At 46.6% G+C, this 22,778-nt stretch overlaps 10 protein-coding genes across 10 annotated transcripts; 3 read left to right on the top strand and 7 right to left on the bottom strand.

Moving 5' to 3' along the window:
• Positions 1-1,602: 1,602 nt before the first annotated feature.
• Positions 1,603-2,798, top strand: JR316_0011107 (uncharacterized protein; the record flags this gene model as incomplete). The annotated part of the gene is made up of 4 exons (XM_047896768.1): positions 1,603-1,814; positions 1,866-1,960; positions 2,013-2,447; positions 2,515-2,798. 4 exons carry the CDS (start codon positions 1,603-1,605, stop codon positions 2,796-2,798), a joined length of 1,026 nt encoding a protein of 341 aa, XP_047744813.1.
• Positions 2,799-2,872: 74 nt separating this feature from the next.
• JR316_0011108 (putative RNA pseudouridine synthase ZMO0505) lies at positions 2,873-3,842 on the bottom strand (the record flags this gene model as incomplete). Its single annotated transcript, XM_047896769.1, has 5 exons — positions 2,873-3,055; positions 3,108-3,223; positions 3,270-3,357; positions 3,403-3,639; positions 3,687-3,842. 5 exons carry the CDS (start codon positions 3,840-3,842, stop codon positions 2,873-2,875), a joined length of 780 nt encoding a protein of 259 aa, XP_047744814.1.
• An 817-nt stretch (positions 3,843-4,659) lies between these two features.
• Positions 4,660-6,971, bottom strand: JR316_0011109 (uncharacterized protein; the record flags this gene model as incomplete). Its single annotated transcript, XM_047896770.1, has 3 exons — positions 4,660-6,236; positions 6,381-6,390; positions 6,822-6,971. The coding sequence occupies 3 exons, from the start codon at positions 6,969-6,971 to the stop codon at positions 4,660-4,662; spliced, it is 1,737 nt and encodes a 578-aa protein (XP_047744815.1).
• A 174-nt stretch (positions 6,972-7,145) lies between these two features.
• JR316_0011110 (uncharacterized protein) lies at positions 7,146-7,696 on the bottom strand (the record flags this gene model as incomplete). Its single annotated transcript, XM_047896771.1, has 3 exons — positions 7,146-7,175; positions 7,228-7,329; positions 7,385-7,696. 3 exons carry the CDS (start codon positions 7,694-7,696, stop codon positions 7,146-7,148), a joined length of 444 nt encoding a protein of 147 aa, XP_047744816.1.
• Positions 7,697-7,940: 244 nt separating this feature from the next.
• Positions 7,941-9,047, bottom strand: JR316_0011111 (G1/S-specific cyclin pas1; the record flags this gene model as incomplete). Its single annotated transcript, XM_047896772.1, has 3 exons — positions 7,941-8,815; positions 8,886-8,893; positions 9,040-9,047. 3 exons carry the CDS (start codon positions 9,045-9,047, stop codon positions 7,941-7,943), a joined length of 891 nt encoding a protein of 296 aa, XP_047744817.1.
• Positions 9,048-9,624: 577 nt separating this feature from the next.
• JR316_0011112 (uncharacterized protein) lies at positions 9,625-14,116 on the bottom strand (the record flags this gene model as incomplete). The annotated part of the gene is made up of 9 exons (XM_047896773.1): positions 9,625-10,013; positions 10,068-10,227; positions 10,363-10,736; positions 10,788-11,982; positions 12,037-12,327; positions 12,384-12,758; positions 13,211-13,287; positions 13,493-13,585; positions 13,639-14,116. The coding sequence occupies 9 exons, from the start codon at positions 14,114-14,116 to the stop codon at positions 9,625-9,627; spliced, it is 3,432 nt and encodes a 1,143-aa protein (XP_047744818.1).
• A 381-nt stretch (positions 14,117-14,497) lies between these two features.
• JR316_0011113 (uncharacterized protein) lies at positions 14,498-15,394 on the top strand (the record flags this gene model as incomplete). The annotated part of the gene is made up of 1 exon (XM_047896774.1): positions 14,498-15,394. The coding sequence occupies one exon, from the start codon at positions 14,498-14,500 to the stop codon at positions 15,392-15,394; it is 897 nt and encodes a 298-aa protein (XP_047744819.1).
• A 247-nt stretch (positions 15,395-15,641) lies between these two features.
• Positions 15,642-18,384, bottom strand: JR316_0011114 (uncharacterized protein; the record flags this gene model as incomplete). The annotated part of the gene is made up of 7 exons (XM_047896775.1): positions 15,642-15,832; positions 15,894-16,126; positions 16,186-16,657; positions 16,720-16,999; positions 17,053-18,164; positions 18,220-18,285; positions 18,375-18,384. 7 exons carry the CDS (start codon positions 18,382-18,384, stop codon positions 15,642-15,644), a joined length of 2,364 nt encoding a protein of 787 aa, XP_047744820.1.
• A 545-nt stretch (positions 18,385-18,929) lies between these two features.
• Positions 18,930-19,826, top strand: JR316_0011115 (uncharacterized protein; the record flags this gene model as incomplete). Its single annotated transcript, XM_047896776.1, has 1 exon — positions 18,930-19,826. One exon carries the CDS (start codon positions 18,930-18,932, stop codon positions 19,824-19,826), a length of 897 nt encoding a protein of 298 aa, XP_047744821.1.
• Positions 19,827-20,368: 542 nt separating this feature from the next.
• JR316_0011116 (uncharacterized protein) lies at positions 20,369-21,090 on the bottom strand (the record flags this gene model as incomplete). Its single annotated transcript, XM_047896777.1, has 3 exons — positions 20,369-20,698; positions 20,756-20,904; positions 21,021-21,090. 3 exons carry the CDS (start codon positions 21,088-21,090, stop codon positions 20,369-20,371), a joined length of 549 nt encoding a protein of 182 aa, XP_047744822.1.
• Between the last annotated feature and the right edge of the window lie 1,688 nt (positions 21,091-22,778).

A 22,778-nucleotide genomic window follows, 5' to 3' on the forward strand; every position in this document is an offset into this window, starting at 1 on the left:
CCCCTGTATCCCTGAACCTACGTGCCTGACCGAAGTCAAAAATGCACAAAGAGAGTAATAGTAAAGCAGCTGTTAAAGAAATCATCGAACCCCAGGTTAGTTTTTTGGACAAAAGACTACTCCCTTTTATAGCTTTTCCGCCTCTACGTAGAATTCCAAAAATTCTCCGTGCGAACAGTCCCAGACATTGATTTTCACTCATACTTATGAAGTTACAACCAATTACTTACAGGATCCATTCACCAAAATCTGCAATCTGTATAACTAAGCTCTATATAGAGTGCAATTTTTCAACGATGCTCCACAATTCTCAGTGTGCGGCACAAACGAATTTCCATACATATACCCTGCCGACATCCCGAGAGGTTGATTGTAAGAACAACTAATTTTTCACACACAATCATCCACGGCATGAGCCCTGCTCAATACCAACCCAATAAAGCCGAGCACCGAGACAAGGTATCGAGATATCTGTAAAGTAATCTGGTGATAAGAACGGAATGTTACGGTCTCCCATACGGGTCCCCATGTAGATTCTATTAGAAAGAGAGTCAATTTTATATGGTAGGCGAGTTGTAAAAGGGATAAACTGTAAAATTTAGCAATATATGTGTAATATTTAGTGGGATAAATCAAGCCAGTGACCTTATTGGTTTCTTTAGTGCATGCCTCAGTATAAGATGTTGGTGACGCGACTTTCACGCGATTAGGGGTATCCAATGTCACGTGTGTACAGCGAAAAGCAATTTCATTGGCTGACGTACTTGGTTCAAACAAAATTAGCTTGGTATAAAAACACACTTCAAGCTTATAAGAATTGTTGAGTGATTCTCATGTTGAGAATATGTATACAGGCAATGGGACAAATTGACACAGATTGCGAATTTTAGACTGTGAGATAGATATATTTATTAATAGCATATTCCGAAGTTGCCCATCAGGTGTATAGTTAAAAGAAAGCTGCGTGATTATCACCAAATCGACATGATACTACTAAAATTGATAGGGCAGATCTTTCAGCACTCCTTGAGTCGAAGAGCCCAAGAACAAAGAATCTTACTGGACCTCATCGAAGGAATCGAAAAGAATCGTTGTAAAAGTCATCACTGGCTGTTCCATAGGTTTCCTACTCGTCTTCATAACCACGTCGTTGGAGTATCTTACCCTCCGTGAATGATGCCTTTGCTTCATAGTACTAAAGGTCATGAGGAACAACGTATCCTTGACGAATCACAAAGTGACTCACAGGCAGTTAACCTTGTAGCCAACTTCTCCGCCGTGCAACGTGTTTTTCATATCTACACGTTTTAAGATTATCTGCCAAGCAACATCAAAGGAACCTCAGAACGTGAGCTCCATTAGCGACATGACACCATAAAACAGCGTTTCGCAAATGCAAATACAAATGGATTCATCCAGTATGCACCTGCATCAATGCGAATATGGTGAGCCGCGCCGAAACAATGAGGCTTCCACTGTCCAGCCAACATAAAATGCAACGCAGCCTCCCTTTTTAACTCTCCCCAAGAACGCTTACTTCTGAGAAAGCACACGCACACTCGCACTATTTTCACACCCCATAGCCCGACGCTATCGCACAGGATGCTGAAAGCATTCAAAATCAAGGAATTCGACCTAGAGCCTATCTACGCACAGTGGACCGATGGGCCGGTTTTTACGGGAAACCCGAAGAAGGATATGCCGGTTGAGGAGTGGCTGGAGAAAATCAAGGAGGGATGTATAGCGCGCGGCGTGCCGGAGGAATACTGGTACAAAGTTGCACAACATTTCATGGGACCAAAGGCTAAAGCTCGGTAAGCCGTTCGCATTTCGACGAAGTAGGAGATGTATTGACTACGTAACAGTCTGGACGAGTTGAAGCAAGTCATTGTAAAAGTTAATGGAGGAAAGTACCGCTGGACTTGGAAAAAATTCAAGATCGCAGTGGTGAACTTGGGCTGTGAGCTGTGGCGGCCGTTACCTATCGAAAGTACCACTAACATAAACTCTAGGGTCCATCGACAAAGACGCCAAAGAAACCATTAAAGTCCAACAAAAGGGCACGTCGTTGTGGTTCTTCAAGAAAAAAGATACGACGGCCGTTGAGGCGCCATCAGAGGCTGAAGAAGGGCCTGAATGCCCTACACGATCGACGTCATCGACGTCATCGAATTCAACGTGGTTCTCAAAGAAAACTATTGTGGAGGAGCCGGAAGAGATCGAAACGCCGGGGGTTGCTGCAGCAGCGCAGCCCAAGTTATCACGGGCCGCGACTTTCACCGGATTTTGGCCAACACGCATGAACACGAAGGATGAAAAGGAGCTTCCAGCGAGACCACCGAACACACCAAACACCAAGGCCAAGTCCGACACGATGATCGTGGCCTCCAAAGGTGGCAGTAAACAGGATGCTGTTGCGCCTCGTTCCCAAACAGACGGTGGTGAAGGTGAGGACGGTTTGTATATCCCGCATTACGGCGCGCTGATCGGAGAAACTTTTGGTAGTGGTGACAGCCACGACTCAGGTGCCTGTGTGGCTCCTCAACGCGTGTAACGCCCTCGAGTTTATCACCAGCGAGCATCCGAAAGCAATGAGTATCATAAGCGCAATCCTTATCACGGCAGGATCGATTCCAACGATTCCAGCCATCGCAGCTGGGGCAGGAGGTGCTGTATTGGCCTCGGGTGCCGCACATGCTATTGGTGCAATTGCAGTGGGTGTTGGTCAGGCGCTGAATGCAGGTGTTCAGCACGGACAGAAGAAGCAGGAGGGACAGGGTGCTGGGTCATCCCATTGATCAGAGACGATAGATTATAGTATTGTAGGACCACCTAAGTATACCGACCTTGCCTGCTTATCCTTATTGAACCTTTAATTGTATTTTCGGCGATCCCAGAGATATCGATCGTCAATGCCGTCAACTTCCTCGTCAATGACCACAGTTCCATCGATATGAGGTAAATCAATGTCTGCATCCTCGCAAACAATTTTCAAATCCGGAGGTATAGGGGAGCGAATCTTCAAACGATAACGTTTTCCCCGTTCCGTGTATTTCTGTGTGTCCGCCAATAAACATAATGTTTTGAATATAAAGAGGGTTACCCACATAGAACGAAATCTCAGAAGCATGTAAAAACAACCGATTTTCTGGGATATCTGTGACTTCAGCAATCGCTGGAGCTAAGGGCTTTGAGGAGTAAAGTGAGTCGCCGACAATAGGTGCTAAAGGAAATTGTCAGCCATTTCCAAGTGGAAAAAATATACATACTTTGCAATATTTTTGCAAGGTGTATCCGCAACTGGTGCTTGTTACCTGTCACTAGCCCGAGTCTCAATAAAGAAAGAGGTATTTTGGTCTTCTCACTTCAGAAATGACACCTAAAACAATGTGAAAGACTTACGGATGCACCCAACACCTCCCATTCTGTAATAGCTTCCTTCCCTGAATCATCTATCTGAGCCCGTCCATCAAGGTAAGAAATAGGCGCTTCGATGCGGCCTTGCTTGGAGCTGAATGACTTTTCTCCACCACGGACAAGGGCCAGATAACTCTTCTGTACCGTGCCCTGAGTGAATTGGCGGGAGAGCGACTTGCCACTGACGCTATTCAACGCGACAAGAAGGCAGCCTGTGGTAGGCTGACCGACCCGTAAGAATGTGCGTTGAATACTTATTCATTACACACCTTGTCCAGTCGGTGAACAGAACATGGCTCAGAGGCAGGTATCCATCGCTTTATGTCTTGACATAATATATCGTAAACATGGACATGGCACATATTCGTAGACAGACCTTTATAGATGGAGTCGAGGCGTTTCTTCACACTAGATGATTCAGACATCATATGTCACTATATTATATTCTACTCACATCATCTCCTGTATTATGCTTTCCCAGTTGACAAATGAGATTGGGCGGCTTGTTCAGCACGACGACCTGTCGATCTGCGTATAGCACATGCGATTTCAGCCACGTATTGCCTCTTGAAGCAAGCCACTGATATATATCTCGTTGAGTCACGCGCTTCGATAATGTTGTCGTCAAGGCCATGAGATATTCGCTATGGAAGAAAGCTTGAAAGCAACGTTCAGGTTGGGAGTTGTTAGAAAAAGGTTGACAGTACCGACGTGCGAGACGAAAAGTTGTGTAACAGTTTAGAATTTCTCATCACGGGACTGAAACTACCTTGGCGCGCGTCGCGTACTGGGAGCATCAGCCTCGTGACCAGGCTGGTCACGGGTCTACTGAGAAATTAATGGAGAGCGAAAAGGCAAACTGGTCGCAAAGAAACGGCTCAGATTGTGGTGAAGTGTGCATGGCCATATTAGGCGCCTATACAATTGATGGCACGATGATTTTAGACATTACACAAGGCTGTTTACTTCGCGTCGCATATTTTGGATGTACCAAGGCTATCGATTATACATGATTTGCAGACAGATACTTCTCCACTAGTACTTGTTAGCACAGGTATCGTACCAAACAAATCTCGCTCAAAATTCTGCGCAATGCACCCGCCATATATCCCAGTCTCTTTCTAGCCTTACATCATGTTCCAGCCTTGGATACACACGCCAAGTTGAATGGAACGCGCTCTCTAAAAACTCACGGCATTGTGTTTCCCATCTTTCGATGTCTTTTTGAGGCCTGTCAGATTTTCATGTGATGTTGGTCGACACCAATACCCGTTTCATATCCTTGCTTCCATCGGAATTTCTCCTAGAGCTGAGTATACCAGAAAGGCGCTCATCCCATACCATCATCGCATTTTTTAAGTATGGGAAAGAAAAACGATACGGGTAATCCTTAATTCTGATGCGGATTTCGAGCACTTCAAGCGATGATGGCATCGAGTTCTTGAGCAACGAAGAGGATGTGAGCAGAGAAGAAACTGTTCCTCCTGTCCCGTACTCCAACTCAAAGTCAACCTTAAGCGTGTGTAAAGACTGAAGGGCATCAAGGCTTATGACCAGATCGTTTTGAGGACCTGTGAGGAGATATGCTCTTGTCCTTTTTTTCTTCGACATGACTTCAAACTTACCGATCACAGTCAGAAAGGCAATTTCAAGTATTTCCAACCGATTCGTGGCTCCAAGTATCTCTCGCAAGCTCTTCAAGCTGTCGAAGTGTGTTAGCGTGACTTTGAGCGAGACAAGCGACGCGAACATTGGCGAACGGATATCAGCGAAGCGGAAATTGATGAGGGATTCAAATGTCATATCAAGCTGCATCGACAAGGAGGTTAATTCCACGCCGACAACAGCACTTGATTCTGCCGAAGTTGTGTTTGATGGGCCAAGATTGCGAGGCGAAAAAAGCGCCTGTGGGCTGAAGTATGACATACCGAGATGAAGTTGTTTGAGAGTACTGCATGTCAATATGAGATTTAAGGGCACGTTCCGGATGCATCCCAGACGAAGATCCGTCAGCTGGGACGTTGTGACCAGGGAGTTCAGTGCTCCTGAAAGCGAGACCTCGAGTTCGTCCCAGGTGCACCCCAGAATTGAAGCATAGCGCACCTCGAGGACGAGCCTGCGCGGCGCAAATAGTGGACCGATTGCCAGTGGAGACGTGTTTCTAAAGATGCTGTTGAGTATCAATGCAACTGATCCGTCGTACAAGCATGAAAGTATTATGCCGGAACCATTATCGCCATTTTCTTCTTCGTCATCTTCTGTTCCCCAGTGATCCCCTGCTAGCCTCAATACAAATTCGCCAATGAAATCACACACCCCTTGCAACGTCTTCAGGGTCTTCCCTTGCCTCAACACCTCCGACAAAGCTCGTATACGGTCAATTTCTCTTCGCACTGTCTGCCGATCGGAGGCTACAAACCAAACAGACAAGAAGCGCACTCTATTCGCAGCTGTACGCAGGGCGTGGGAGGATAATGCCAGTGCTGAGAGCGTTTTCGCGTTGTCATAGGAATTTGAAAAGTTAGAAAGGATGAGTTCTCTGATTTCTGGTGGAAGGATAGTGGAAGTGCCGTGTCTATCTGAAATGGTGGATTCGACGGGGTACAATGCCATTTTGTGATTTCTGCCGGCTAGATGGGAAATATTTTGGGGAAAGGAAGTCAGAGGTATCGTTGGATTGCAGCTGAGAGGCTTTGGGAAGTTGTTGCAGATAATATCGGCTCCCCGATGCAGTGCCTCCGGTTTATATGCATTGACATAGACCAACACGACAAACATAGAACAGCGCCCAATGCCACTGTCACTGCGGGCGCCGACCGCTGTAAGTTAAACATACAGCAGAAAACTTACATGTCTTATGTAAGTTTAGGTGTATGTTCATCTTACAGCATATGTGTCGGGAAACAAAAATTTAACAAAGACATATTGTGTTTGGTGGCTGTATGTCAACCAAACACAATTACTGTAAGTAGCCTGTAAATAGAATAAACACCTAAATTATACAAATTGTGTTTGTCCGGTGTTAGTAAAACATACACATTTTCTGTAAGTAATGCAAACAGCACTTACTGTAAGTGAAAATTACACACAAAGAAGACAATTTGTCACCGCTGGCGCTCATACATATTTTCAAAGAAAATAAGACCCAGTAATTATGTTTCCTACATTTTTTTGATGTATTTTATTGGAATATAGGCTTTGGGCTTCCCTAATTGGGTAACCCCGGACTCAATTTATGAGAAAAATATGTCAAAAACCAACAGGAAACATAATTACCAATACATATTTTTCTATCAAATATGTATCAGCGCCAGCAGTGTGTGTATGTTATACTTACACAAGTTTTTCAATTCATTTAGTGGTGTAAGTCTGACATACACTATTTGTGTGTAAATTTTACTTACACAAAGTGCTGCATCAGTAAATCCGGATTTTCGGAGGTAACTCAACGTATTGTCCTGCCAACCGGATGTAGCATCAAAGTGGGCTGTAGACAGTATAGCGTCATGTGTCATCGGCGGGATGCTCCGTTGAGCTCTGTAGCATTCCAACATTACTACTGTGAGCTTTGGATTTTCCTAGCTATCTCTATGTACGATTCCAGACTTAGGAGAGTTTGATGTCCAATGTGATTGGTCTTAGTAAAGCTCTTCAATCATATCAAGCAATAAAATGTACATTTTTAAAGGCAATTAAGTGTCTATTTACAATGTAGTATCTTGACCCTATTAATGATCCTGACATTCTCGTATGAGATCCTGCCCATTACTAAGAAAGTGTAGAAACAAAGTAGTTATCACTGTGACTCACCTCTACCGTTCGAATATGAATCTGGCCGTTGGCTATAATGGACATCCCTTGGGTCAATATGTGCTCGGGGCTGCCTGAGTCTGCATCCCGAAGTGTCTCCTCCTAGTTATCTTAAGCAAGAGTATCAACTTGAAACTTGAAGAAACAGAAAACTCACGGCTCGTGCTTTGAGCCACTGGTCACCCTCGGTAATCTTGGCTTTAGCCAACGATAGTAACCTTGGGTCCAGGGTGGTCCAGTTAATTTTGTTGAAAAGGGCCAGGATGGCCAGTATCAGCCTGTTCTCGGTCAAAAGGACCATTTTTTGGGTCTGCTCAACTAACTGAGCCATTTCCAAGTCGTATTGCTGTCTTTGAGAAGCAAGTGAGGCGGCCTCTGGGAAAGTTGTAGGATGTATTAGATCTGGGAAAGTAGGGGCCAATACTTCTGCTTCAATTCGTAAAATTTCCTCATAGCTGATGATTTGCATGGTGTGTGATACGCTCACTTTGTCGTAGTTGGAATTCAAGCTAAAAACAAACTTTGCGGGTATAAAAATTCTTCAGGGGTTCTGTATACGTAAAACAAAGTTCTATAGATTTTTCTAGGCTAGTCTAAGAAGATGCCTATCTAACTGAATGCGGGAGGAGCGCGCGTAGTGGTGGCAAGCAAAAGAGTGATTATTGAGAATGCATACTACATGGCGCGGTCGTGAAAGTTGAAACTTATTGAGACTATGTGGCAGTTGCAGCACTCTCACCAAAGGCACATTTGCCGACCCAGAGTCGCCATTGCAAGGCTTGTGCGAGGGCACGTTCGCAGCGACCAATTTCACGAGGTGGGAGACCAGATAACCTTGCCCAAGCACGGTTAGAATAACACTTTTCTTGTGAAAATTTGGAGGCCAGGATGAGGGATGCCAGAAAGGCTCTACGGGGACACAGGAGGGGAGATGGCAAAGAAAGGGTGGTGGAAAGAGGAGCCGTTGAGACCTGCACATCTACGCTGGACAGAGAGTCTTGTGGATAGATGCACGATTCAGCCAGATCTTGTGAACCAGAATCGGCAACACGGAATGTTTGCATAGAATTGTCAATGAAATTATTGATGATGTTGATCTTGCCGGAGTTCTCAAGAGCAGTAAGCTCAGCATCCATCGCCAGCTCTTCTGGGGTAGCTTTCTGAATACTGCTTTTGGGCTGAGCATAAGAGCGAATGCCGATGTTTTCCTCTTGCAAAATCTGTGGGACCTTGGGACGAATGGATTCTAGATAACATAGTGCTATCTGCAGTACATTTTTAGATGTCCTTGAGTGGCGAAGGACTTTATAAACAAAAGACTTGAGGGGTAATATCTGATCGGATTTGGTGCCCGAGGCAAGCAAGAGGGTCGGGGAAGGGTTATGGCCAGATACGGAGGGATGACTGTTGTGTGGATGTATTGGATGTGTATGAGACGCTATGGATTGCAAATCGGAAGAGATCTGCTTGGAAGTTGGACGGGAATGAGTAGGAGGAAAAGAGCTACCCCCTACTTTGGCGGGGGGTAGGAACACGGAAGGAATATCCTGAGGGTGCCAGATCTCGGACAAGGTGCTGACAGCTTGATCTGCAATGGAATTTAAAAAATAAAGTGAGTATCTCCGGCAAGGTGGGCGCTAATTGAGGACAGGACGGACCGGCAAGCCTTGAAAAAAATTTTTGTTTAGAAGAAGAGGCGCTCTGGGAAGAATCCTTTGGAATTTGCGCAGTGGTGGGTGGAATAGATGAGTGAGAACAACTTGATTCTGCAGAAATGAGACGGATGGAGGGGTATTCAGTAGGTAATGATACAGAGGCATGGCAGGTATGGATTGTGGGAGAGAGGCCAATGCTTTCCTCTTGCAAATTTTGGGAACCTTGGGACGAATGGCTTCGAGATAACATAGTGCTGTCTGCAGTATGTTTCCAGATGTCCTCAATCCTCAAAGGACTTCAGTGGGTAGAAATAGGGAGGGAATGTCTTGAGGGCGCCAGATCTCAGATAAGGTGCTGACAGCTTAATATGCAATGGAATTGAAAAAATAAAGTGAGTATCTCCGGCAAGATGGGCGCTAATTGAGGACAGGACGGACCGACAAGACTGGAGGCGAATTTTTGTTTAGAGGAAGAGGCACTCTGGGAAGAATCCTTTGGAGTTTGGGCGGTGGTGAGCGGAAGATGAGCGAGAACGACTTGATTCTGCAGAGATGAGATGGATGGAGGGATATGCAGTAGGTGACAATGATACAGTGTGAGAAAGCGGGACTGGTGAGAAGCGGCTGTTGATATTGATCCGAGTCGTCTTTGTGTACAACGAGGCCGGCGTGTTGGGTGATAATTTGAGTGGCAATGTGCATTAGGGATTGAAAACTTTGTGGGTTTCCTGAGGTGGATATGTTATGATGACAGGGCCAAATAGAGTTCTTTGTCAAAATATTTGTTTAATCGGAACTCGGTGCTAGTGGAATGACTGTTATGTGTAGTAAGGCTTCGCCTTGCCTTCTCGCCCATCTGAGGGACCAGATCAACCAGGGAGCGTATTTGATTCAATGGTAAAATTCCACCCATAATGGTGTTATCTGTACGTTGACTTCGTTTTAATTTATACATGCCGGTTATTGGCTCTGGGTAAGGTCCACGGATCGCAGAACCTAGAGACTGTGGCTGATTTAAAACCTCAAAACGTTGGACGTATGTGAGAAATCTTCCAGTAATATCGGGAGACACAGTACTGGGTGTCTCTCCGACAATGCGAAAAATAATACGAATGTCGACGACAGAATGGCCTACAATATTGGCTGGTCAACGGGGTTCGGAAAAAAGTCACAAAGAAGTACTACCTTGAAGCCCGCTGCGAGGCCACTCCTCAGATTCATCCACGTTTATGATTGCTGAATCGAAGTATCCAAAAGGATGTTTGTTAGATGGCGGATATGCATTAAGTGTGACTGCCTCCAGGATCTCATGAGGGTATTGGTACGCAGTCGACTGTATACGGACCTTATGCCATACCTCAAGTTTTGAATACGGCAACGGACAACCGGGAGGAGAAACACGCCTGCCAGTTATCCCCTTGATGTGATAACCTCGAGAATTGGTCTATCTCGGATTTGATTCCTTATTGATGAGTGACACATAATCGGCAATTGCTGGTCGTAGGTCGGGAATTTTAAAAATGCTCGCAACCTCGTCGATATGCAATCTTTTGGAACTAGCATCCCTAGATAAATGGGCAACAACGTTTTTGCTGCAAGAAAATGTTCTGTAGGGGACTGGGCCTTCCAATACGCCACGCTCATAGAGACTAGCTTTGTAGAAGTAATCCACAATGCGATTGGACTTTGCTGATTGAAAGGTTGTCATCGGCATGATTGTTGAAAGAAGTTCTGACGTTGTGTCCATCACAACCTCGCCGTTTTCCTCCCCCTCATCCCCCTCCTCCTGCTCCTCCTCATCCGTAATTGTTGCAGAGTGTATAGCCCGAAAATCAATCCTCATTTCTCGTATAGCTGTAAACAAATCGAAATTGCGCAATTTGTCACGACGATCAAGGTATCAACAAACTTGAGGCTCGTATCTTTGATTATTGCTGGAACTGGAAGGGGCTTTGACCACCTCGATATGTGCATGCTCTGTCGTGTCTGCAGACCATTGGATTGCACATCCATTTAGTCTAATTGCGTGTACTACACTTTGCAAAAACTCGAGTTTTGGAATATAGAAATTATCGATTGGGTTGTTTTTTTTACCTCGACGTGCTCCCGCGTCAAGGATGGCTTGTTTATTGGCATGGAAATCTTGCAGTGCCTGCTCAATTCTGAGACACATTGCCTCGGAGATTGTTTGAGATTGTGCGAGATACCGAAAGTCCATCAGAGACCGGATGGCTAAGATAAAGGGTGTACTGACTGTGTCTGCAATGAGAGCAACAATGTATCGCTGAACGTCCCGATGTTCCCTACCGGTCACTTGTTTCAAGGAAGAAATCCCTTCCTTGAAGTGTCGGAAACCAGTGCGGTGCTGTAAAATCGAAAATCGAAAATCCAATTCGGAACCTCCGACTGCAGCAATGCACCATTTTGCATCATGATCCCAGAACATCTTGTGCCAGTGATGAAGGGGTTCAGGCGTAAGGAATGCAGAAGGATCAGACAAGGGCCAATCTCTCCAAAACGGTAGGTGAACCCCATTGAGACGGTGCTTTTTGCTTTCTTTTAGATATGGTTTGAGATGATTAGGGGGCTTAACATTGTTGATGGCCATGATGGTGTTGATTGTATGATCTGCAGTTCGGGAAGGGTGGCGAAAGGAATCCCCAAACGTCTCGTATTGTGCCAACGTCACAGAGGATGTGGATCCTGCGACGCAAGCCGCCAGAGCAGATTCTGGAGTATCAACGATAAGGGCAGCAAGCGGTGTAAAGCAGAAACGATTATTCCCCAATGCATCTGCCATGGTGGTTCCCACCCTCGCAGTTTGTTTGACCGATTCTAGAGCAATGTCCATGCACTGGTGATATAGCCGTGCTGCCATCATCCCATTCACAGCTTTGGAGCGATGAAGAAACTTTGGTATGGGAAGAAGAACAAAAAGAAGGAATAAATGATTTGACGATTTGTTTCTAACGTTCATCATTATGTTGGCAATGCTGATAAGGCCAGGGTAGGCGACACGGCCTCCGGTCATGTTGGAAATGTTGGTTTTATCCGTGGAAATAATAGGAGGTACAAGTGTTGCTCCTTTTGGGAGCTGGTCCTTGGGAACCTTGTTATACTGTCGTCAAACTTGGACAAAGGCATTGCTACTAACCTGCATAAAATGCGCAATGTCACCGCTAAACCACTCAGTGTATACCCACATCATCTCGTTGCACTTGTCGAAGAGCTTGAATGGGCTAAAGTGCATGCTATCTTGGAGCAAGGGACTGATGAGAAGCGCCTTGATACATTCCAATCCATCGCGGTAAAAAAGCGTTAGCTGATTTTTGCTTGGTATTTCTGGTATGATCATTTGACTCTTCCACTGCGGACCAGAGGGAAGGATCTCTGCCCGGTTGCGTAGATCTTTTGCCGACTTGTAGGACAAGTTGAGTTTTTTTATCTATACGGGATCGACTCAGCTGAAATAAATAATGATGGGAATGTACGCTCAATTACCAGTTCAAGTTTCAAAAAATCATTCAGCATTCCTACGCTCATGTCAGAGCGAAGTAGGAACAGGGAGAGCTCCCATTCATCTTTCGAGGCAAAAGGATAGTACAAATTTTCCGCCCGCTGGGGTTCGAATTGATCCTGTTTGAGCTGATCCATGAATGTAAGGCCTGTTCCAAATGCTCTTCCAGCCCCGTTATAATCCTCCTTCATGTACGGATAGTTGTATTTTGATGCCTTGGGGGGTGGGTCATCTTCCATCTCTGATGACGCGCCAAGAAAATTGTCGATATAGTCCACTTCCATAAAATTACCAATTTCGGGAGAAGGGTCTCGAGATACGGGGGTTGCTGATCTAGATGTAGAGCTTGAACGATTGGACTGAAAATGCATAACGTTCTCATATTGAAAACGACATGCCGATTTTGGTTGATTGATGTGATTTTGGACATCTGCATGCTTAGCGAATGGCTTGTTGCATCGAGGACAACGCACACAGATTTCCTGAGTTCTCTTGCCCTTGCCCTTTCCCATGTTGAAACAACGACTCATACAAAAGCGAAGATACGAAAAAAAACTGATAATGTAATGTTCAGTAACGTGCAGTGGGTCTATAAATGTTATCTGATTATGTCTCCGTTAATACAAACAAATTTCACATGGGTTAGTATTCAACCAATCCGTAGTACAATCCAAGGAGGGCTTCGGAAGAGCTTTACTGTATATACGCACCAGAACAAAGACACTAACACATTTTTTGAAGTGGGTGGAAGAAGCATCAACAAACGTAAGTTAGTTGATTTCATTGACCTTGATGATAAATTCAAACGCACAGCAGTTACAGTAAAGCCAGAAGCTTTCATCCCAGCGAGAATTTGCATATTGGTCTGGCGATACGAGCAGCACACAACTACAGATAATAAAACAATCGTCATTATGTTACAGGACATACACGCCTTTCAGTACTAAATAAAACATGGCATGTATGTAAATCAAGATGTGTGTCAATGTGTTGTACAATATCAAAGTCGCCGTCGTTTAGAAGGCGGAACAGACTCTGATTCTGATGAAGAGATAAGCATTTGCGACGTAAAGGCATAATCGAACACACGTACTCGGATTTGTGCTCTCCAGCTTGACTTTCATGCCATCCAGATACAGTTTATCCCTCACACTCGTACCAAGTTCCAGAATCTCCTTGGGAGTTCCTAGTTTGTGACGTGGTTAGTGAATATCCAAAGGCAGACACTGGTCCACCTACTCAATTGCGTTGAGGAATCCGCACAGGCATCACAGTCAATGAGAGTGATTACGGGTAACTTGAGCATCTTTGGGACCAAGGAACGAGGAAGCTGGTCGATACTGCGACATATAACCTTGTTCAATTCTCCGCTGCAGACGCCCTGAAGCTGGACAAAAAGCAAACTGGTGTCGGTACAGCAAGGGGCACCACCAATGTTGTTATGTTTGGCTTCTGCGTCGTAGGCTAGAATCATACGGGCATAGCGGCAAAGTATCATTTCATGGAACTTTTCTGTCGCCATGATATTTTGTGCATCCTTGTTTTTGTCCGTCTCAATCATGTAGTGGATGGACTTCGTGCGATGACATAGCCACTCTAGAATAGCCAAGGCTTCGCCACGGGCAAAGATGCACGCCTTGCGCTCTTCGTCGCTCAGGCTGTTGGTATCCCACCGCATCCATGCGTCTAACTGTGCCGAAGTCTTGGTGGAGAACATCTGATCGGGATTTTGTCAGGGTACGTATTGGTGCCACCCCTATCCGTTATCGTTATCTGTTACGGTCCCACGCTGTCATGCCTTGTTCTATCTTTGTGTTCGGTCCCACGTCTATCGTTCTCCTGTTTCATCTATTGATAGTTGTCATATGTCGAGTACTCTGGTCCGGGAAGTAGTTACTCCGGTCTCCATGTATATATAGGGTCCTGGGGTCAGTAGTCAGACCCCAGCTTCGATATCAACTTGGTCTTTGGGCATTCTTCTCTCTTGACTTAAGTCGATTCCTAACAGCATATCGAAGCTACCCAACGTTGCCCTGGTACTCTATCCACTGCAGCGCTCGTCTACTCCACTCTACCTTGCCCCCACCTATTATACTCTATGGCCGACCCTCCTTCGCCTTACGATGGGTTCATGACGATGTCTCTCGACGACCGTTTCGCCCTCCTCTTTAGGGCGCAGCAAGTCCGGTTTGACGCTGATAAAAAGGTTGATGACCGACTGTCTGCCATCGAGTCTAAACTCGAACGCCTCACAGCCTCCCTACCCAAACCGCCTGCCGCTCCCACTCCCTCTGCTCGCGCACCTCGCGCTCGACGCACCTCTAGGAAGGAACGCCCGGCTGCACCTACCTCTACCCCTACTACAGGGCCCCCGCACTCCCAATCCATCCGCTCTACCACTACCAAAGCCGCCCTCGAGAAGATCGTTGCTACCCTGTCTATTGCGGACGAACAGGCTGGCCACGTCATAGGGCGCGCGGGAACTGGCTTACGCCAAATCCACGACATCTCGCATGCAAAGATCTCGGTCTCCCCCGTCGTCACCTCCGGTTTGCGTGCCGTCACTATCAGGGGCACCGCTCGTGAAGTCGGTGATGCTCTCTCTGCTATCGGCAAGCGGATTGCCCGTCGTCGCATCCGCAACCCTAGGTCCAAGAAGCCTAAACAGCCTCCTGCGCCCACTGCTGCCCCTCCTACCCTCGTCGTTGAACCTCCTTCTCCTACTCCAACCTCGAGCTCTACCCCAACTACGCGGACACCCCGTTCCGGGACGGCTTCTCCGCACTCGCCCACTCCTACGGCTGTTGACACTCGCTCCAGCCCATCCTCGTCGCTCGCCCCTGGTTCGCCTATGGAGGTGGACGCTCTCAGGGCTCCGCAGCAACACTCTGACGGTTACTCTCGCCCCGGGCCTGTTCAGCCTAGGGAGGGAATTCAGACCGCGCGTCGTGGCGGTGGACCGCCTCGTGTCTTTGGTGCAAACCGTCCACGGTGAAGACCAGGTCGTTGGGACACCGACCTTTAGAGGGGAGGTGATGTCAGGGTACGTATTGGTGCCACCCCTATCCGTTATCGTTATCTGTTACGGTCCCACGCTGTCATGCCTTGTTCTATCTTTGTGTTTGGTCCCACGTCTATCATTCTCCTGTTTCATCTATTGATAGTTGTCATATGTCGAGTACTCTGGTCCGGGAAGTAGTTACTCCGGTCTCCATGTATATATAGGGTCCTGGGGTCAGTAGTCAGACCCCAGCTTCGATATCAACTTGGTCTTTGGGCATTCTTCTCTCTTGACTTAAGTCGATTCCTAACAGATTTCGATAGGTCTCGTAGTCGAGCGCATTTGCCAAGATCATGCACACGCACAGAGCTATCAAGCTCGAGTATCCGGACTGCATACTGTAGAATGGGACATGGTACATTTCATAAAAATCTGAGAGAAAATAGAAGAAAAGAATCAGATATCTTGTAGGAAACGGTAAAAAACCTCATACCTTCTGGGTCGCTGTCACCTTCAACCAAAACCTTGTAGAACCAATGTATGGTTTGCTGCAGGAAAAATCGGGACGTTGAATGATTCGTATTCGTTGCCCTGTATCCAGCGGTAAAATAGTGAATGATTCCTGTCAGGGTTTCTTCGAAGGAAGTGGAGGAGTAAAAATGTCCGCCACGGCAAACCACTGAGGAGATAGAATACGCCATATGTAGAGTATTCGGTCTCATGAAGCTGTTTTTCAAAGTAGCGTCAATATAATCAAATGGGTAGGACATTCAAAAATCACATACAGTTCTGACTGGTTATCAAGAACAATTGCCTCGTAAATCCAGTCTTGGTTGTGCGTTTCCCCGTAATCCAGCTTGTCTCCCAGAAATACACGGCGGTCAGAAGAAAGGTCAACATCCAACCGTCTGGGATACATGATAATCCACAGCTTCAGTCCATGAAGAGGTTGGATGAAGGAACAGAAACCATTGGCATCGATATGGATATCTGAAAATGCCCCCTCTGTAGCTACGAGTCCCCATGACATATCACCAAATGGGACGGGGGTACTATACTTCCAGCTACCAGATGTAGCCCGAAGAGCAGCCGCCTCAGTACTCAAGTCAAAAGAGTGAGCGCCTGCATGAGGTAAAGGGATGTCGAGGGCATTGAGGATCTTTCCTCTTTTGCCTTTCATCCTCGCTGCTTCCATGACCTGAGAGAGGGACCCACGCTTAATCCTCTCGATGGGGTTAGACGACATGGTCGACATATCTGTTACGGCCATTAGCATGAGACGCAGAAAGAAAAATCAAAACATCGAAGAGGAAACACACCTTGGATTGACCTGGTACTCGTCATATCACCCATATGGCGACGTACCTGGCTGTAGAACTCGTCGGAGCAAGTTGAAATAGACTCCTCTTGAGAAGGAGACATAAGGACGACGTTCCTTTCAGAGAAAGACTCCATCAGATACATGGATTTCGTGGTGCTGCGGTCGAATACCGCAAAACATGATTCTTCGGGACGTGCTATGTGCAATGGAACTCCATCGACGTAGTCACTCTCGACCAATTCCAGAACCCTTTCAACACGATCCACGTCGGCTTGACTCTTGTTTGGAGAATAAATAAATGACGAAAAAATCAATATCGAGAATGACTTACATGGGCAACAACGCAGAAACTTTTAAGTTGGCCACGACCGTTGTAGGTGGACCAAACTTTGGTGCCATACACCTTCTCCGGAGTGCTGACGACATCAAGGGTGGTGTTGCTGTCGTACAGATCGACATCAATACACAGGTCGTCGTCCGAATCAAATGTGTCGGTAGCCTGCGTCGGCTTGCGTTTGGGAGGCCGCTTGGAAAGGCCCTGCCGGCCCTTCCCTTTCCCTTTCTGAGAGGAGTCAGCCGTGGTGTTTTTGCTCCTGTTTATCTGGGAAACAGGAGGAATCCTCAAAATAAGAGGAGCAGGAGGTGCGTTCTCCCCCTCCTTTTCGCCTTGGCTGTCTTCCAATGTATTCCTCTCCATGTCTGAGGAATCATTGTTTTGCTCTGGGCCTACCCCCTCTCCATCGACCGACATTCTGTCCTCCTGGACTGGTGGAACATCCCCTTGCCCCTGCTTCTCGGTCTCATTGTCTGACGAACTGTCGTCTGGCCTTTCCTCCTCACCATCTTCTGACATTCGGTTCTCCTCGTCGGGTCGTTCTCCATCTTGCCCCTGCTTTTCGCCCTCGTGAACTTCCGATATGCGATTTGCCTCGTCAGAAGACCCTTCAGCTCCTTGTCTAGCCCCGCCGTCTCCCAAATTTTCTGGACCATTGGTATGTGGACCATCCTCCATTTGATGGTCGACATCAGCTTGCTCCGGATCGACGTTCATCTCACAATCCCCTGCAGTTGAGGGCCCAGTATTCTCAGTCTGAAGTAGACCAGATCCAATATTATCACTCCGCGGCAAACCAGGTTGCTCGTCCGTGGGCACATCCTTGCCAGCCACCGAAGATGTGTCTTCCGGAGGCTGTATATCTGAGGTAGGGACCGTATTGTCCCCGTTCTCCTGTTGACCCATGCTGACATCCTTGCCAGCCACTGAAGACGTGTCTTCCGGAGGCTGTATATTTGAGGTAGGGACCGTATTGTCCCCGTTCTCCCGTTGACCCATGCTGACCATTTCCGTCGTGTCCACTTCGTGATCATCGTCACCCTCCGCGTCTGCGTCGGACCCTTCACAGGTGGTTTTTTCACCATGATGGGAAACGGTCTGAAGTTGAGCTGTTTTAAACGGATTTAAATCATGTAATTGACGCAGACTTTGCTTATAACTTACCGTGTGGTTCAGTGCTGCGCCTTGCTAGGTTAGAATTTGCTGTAACCTCGGCGCTGCTCGTTGACGCTGGCCAATTATTAGTTTAAATTGTTATTTTGTTACAGTACGTAGAACACACATATGAAAAAGTGAAACGCGGGATCTTGTGCAATTACCCGCTCGCATTCCATCCAGCAGTCTGAGATAACAAGTTTATATAAGGCTGACTGGATGTCGCAATTTTGCGCTGCAATGATTTTCCAAATTTCCATCTCCACTTCACGCAGAACACGGGGGCGACAATTACCGAGCGCTTTTGAGGCCTAAAGGAGTGCGTTAATCCAAGTTAAACTGGGAGGATGTTGTCAGGGTACGTATTGGTGCCACCCCTATCCGTTATCGTTATCTGTTACGGTCCCACGCTGTCATGCCTTGTTCTATCTTTGTGTTCGGTCCCACGTCTATCGTTCTCCTGTTTCATCTATTGATAGTTGTCGTATGTCGAGTACTCTGGTCCGGGAAGTAGTTACTCCGGTCTCCATGTATATATAGGGTCCTGGGGTCAGTAGTCAGACCCCAGCTTCGATATCAACTTGGTCTTTGGGCATTCTTCTCTCTTGACTTAAGTCGATTCCTAACAGCATATCGAAGCTACCCAACGTTGCCCTGGTACTCTATCCACTGCAGCGCTCGTCTACTCCACTCTATCTTGCCCCCACCTACTATACTCTATGGCCGACCCTCCTTCGCCTTACGATGGGTTCATGACGATGTCCCTCGAGGACCGTTTCGCCCTCCTCTTTAGGGCGCAGCAAGTCCGGTTCGACGCCGATAAAAAGGTTGATGACCGACTGTCTGCCATTGAGTCTAAACTCAAACGCCTCACGGCCTCCCTACCCAAACCGCCTGCCGCTCCCACTCCCTCTGCTCGCGCACCTCGCGCTCGACGCACCTCTAGGAAGGAACGCCCGGCTGCACCTACCTCTACCCCTACTACAGGGCCCCCGCACCCCCAATCCATCCGCTCTACTACTACCAAAGCCGCCCTCGAGAAGATCGTCGCTACCCTGTCTATTGCGGACGAACAGGCTGGCCACGTCATAGGGCGCGCGGGAACTGGCTTACGCCAAATCCACGACATCTCGCATGCAAAGATCTCGGTTTCCCCCGTCGTCACCTCCGGTTTGCGTGCCGTCACTTTCAGGGGCACTGCTCGTGAAGTCGGTGATGCTCTCTCTGCTATCGGCAAGCGGATTGCCCGTCGTCGCATCCGCAACCCTAGGCCCAAGAAGCCCAAACAACCTCCTGCGCCCACTGCCGCCCCTCCTACCCTCGTCGTTGAACCTCCTTCTCCTACTCCAACCTCGAGCTCTACCCCAACTACGCGGACACCCCGTTCCGGGACGGCTTCTCCGCACTCGCCCACTCCTACGGCTGTCGACACTCGCTCCAGCCCATCCTCGTCGCTCGCCCCTGGTTCGCCTATGGAGGTGGACGCTCTCAGGACTCCGCAGCAACACTCTGACGGTTACTCTCGCCCCGGGCCTGTTCAGCCTAGGGAGGGAATTCAGACCGCGCGTCGTGGCGGTGGACCACCTCGTGTCTTTGGTGCAAACCGTCCACGGTGAAGACCAGGTCGTTGGGACACCGACCTTTAGAGGGGAGGTGATGTCAGGGTACGTATTGGTGCCACCCCTATCCGTTATCGTTATCTGTTACGGTCCCACGCTGTCATGCCTTGTTCTATCTTTGTGTTCGGTCCCACGTCTATCGTTCTCCTGTTTCATCTATTGATAGTTGTCGTATGTCGAGTACTCTGGTCCGGGAAGTAGTTACTCCGGTCTCCATGTATATATAGGGTCCTGGGGTCAGTAGTCAGACCCCAGCTTCGATATCAACTTGGTCTTTGGGCATTCTTCTCTCTTGACTTAAGTCGATTCCTAACAGATGTGGATACACCTACTTTAAGCAGCTGCTCCCGGTCACATTTCTTAGAATACCAAGATTTATTCACAAAAAGAAGGATGGGGGATATGAAAAGGGCGACATGCAGAGGAATTTTTAAATGAGATGGCGTGACCTCTGAGAGGAACAACGCAGCATCAGGATGGCCGCTTGCACTAGGGTATGTTGAGCAGATTGTATCAATGAATAGAGGAAAGAAAACTTACTAGAGATTTGCAAGAGTAGCCGTGTCCGTTGGAATGTCTGGTAGAACGTGTTCATCGTCCTTCATACCGCGCATTCCTGACAAGATTTGGTAGTGTAGCGAGGCGCAGTACACATTCCCGATTATTTTCCCCACAACACCCTTGAAGTGGTTACGCGCCAGACAGAGTAATAGCGTTGATTCCGAGGGCCCGCCCTGGGTGAAAGCAGATGACGGCGTGTCACTGATAGAAGGGGTGTTGATGTTTCTGTGCGACTTAGAGTCGGCTCTGAGGATGCGCTTCCTGGCAGAGCAGAGCATTGCCGGCCAGTCCTTCAAGTCATCTACAAGCTACAATAATTGTTTGAAAATTAAGAATTAACATTGAGTGACTTCATGATCGCATACCTTGAACCGTGAAAATATTTCCTTAGTTCCTGTGCTGGCCTGTATTTCATTCAGGGGCACGGTCACCGGCAACAATGGTCCAAAGGCTGCTGGCCACAACGCTACGAGATCGAGTAGACGGTATGCTGCAAATAAGCTACCACTAGTCCCTACCACTTTTTATGATAAAACAATAGCAAGTGTTAGCACACTCTTTTTATAACTGTTGATGGTTTTATCACAAAGCAAAATAATGAGAAGACTGGTCTATTTCTCATAAGTTTACTTCGCTTTTTCAAAGCCTTTTTCATTAGATAATACCCTTCTTTCTCATTATCTTTAGGGCGCTTTTTCATTACCTTTTGATTAGATACTAGCCTGGTTATTTGATAAGATTGTTCTACATCAATATATCTTATCTTTGCTTGGTCATTTCTGATGCCATGCCATCAAATCAGGAACACTGTGGGTACTTCTAGGCCATGTCTATCAATCCATCAAAGCTATTATTAAATAAACTTTTCTCTCCTCGGCCCCTTGGTCTATAAATAGTGCTCATCCTATGCTACTTTTGTGCATTGCTGGCAATGGATTGGACGCTTTTGGGGGCATTTCTGGACCGTTTCCCTTGGTGTTTTTTGGTAGACCTATAGTTTTAAAGTGTCCCAATCCGAATATGAAATCAGAATTGCAATATCTTTACTCATTATTGTGCAATTAAGCGTACGATGTTTTGATCAAAAAGCGCACCTTGAATAGCACCATCCAGGGGCTGGTATGCACCCTTCTGACTATGCCATTATTTTGTATTTATATTAGACAGAGTACATGCCAAGTTTCAGCTTAATTGGGGCAGTGGAACCTATTGAACTAGCATATGCATCCTACCTCTCCTCCTACCCCTTGTATGAATACCTTCCTGATCAGATATTTTCAAGCCCAACTGGGATAAAGTAGGCGCTTATTATACCAATTTTTAAAGCCTAAAATATTGGTGAAACTTCAAGATTTAAGGGTACTACCCCCTACTCCCTCCAGAACTTGTGTATTTTATTATGGGATAGGATGGGCTCTCAGACCATTAAAAGACATGTAGATCCACTACTAACAGTACATAGAGTCCAAAATTTACCCTTGAAAGCCCTCTTCAACAAGGGAACATACTGATTTAAGGGGGGGTATGAGGATAGGTATGGTAGGTTATTGATCAGGCCATATCTCTATAAATACATTGTCATAAATCATATTGTTGACGTCTACAGATACCTATAGTTGCCCCCTAAATATCTTTCTTAGGCTGAAAAATGATCCGTCCATTAGCTGAGATGCTGCAGAGGGAATACCATTCTTCATCAAAATGCATAGTATTTTCGCATTTACCATATATAAATGATTATGATCAGGAAATATAAAAGCAGGATAGTATAGCCTCAGAATGCAGCTTTCCAGAACATCAAGGATGTTGTGCATCGGACCAGTGGTTGCTGAGATATGAAAAGAAAGGTGTTGAAGAACCCATCAGAGACCCGGATGGATATTGGCCTTTATTTATGCTTTGTTTGTGGTCACCTCTTTGGCCTTTCTCCGAGATACATTTTGACATATCTCAGCTCATACTCATCGGATTTCCATGAGTCTATATACCACAGATAGGTGTCATTTAGGGCTACACAGCCGTATAGTTTATGTATTTTATAAGTGTTATCTTTTACATCATATTTCGCTTTTCCTCCATTTTTGAACAACAATGCTTCTTCTTCTTGTACCATCTTGTTAAGTGTTCTGGTCATTTGGCAGTATGAATATAATATGTAGAGGACCTTAGTAGCTATCTGTGAATGTAAGATATGTGCATTCTGGTGAAGTATAAGCGGTGATATGGTCATATTATGTTGTACATCCAATACCTTTTTATTAGGCTCATGACCAAGGTGTTCCCCTTCACTCTGAATGCTTCAAAGATATGTATTGCGTCTGTGGTACTATATAGAGCAGATTTACATACCTATATGTGCTGGGAATGGCCATTCTACCCCATAATAAA

The sequence above is a fragment of the Psilocybe cubensis genome, chromosome 10 (genome assembly GCF_017499595.1).
Source record: "Psilocybe cubensis strain MGC-MH-2018 chromosome 10, whole genome shotgun sequence".
NCBI classification, from domain to species: Eukaryota; Fungi; Basidiomycota; class Agaricomycetes; order Agaricales; family Agrocybaceae; genus Psilocybe; species Psilocybe cubensis.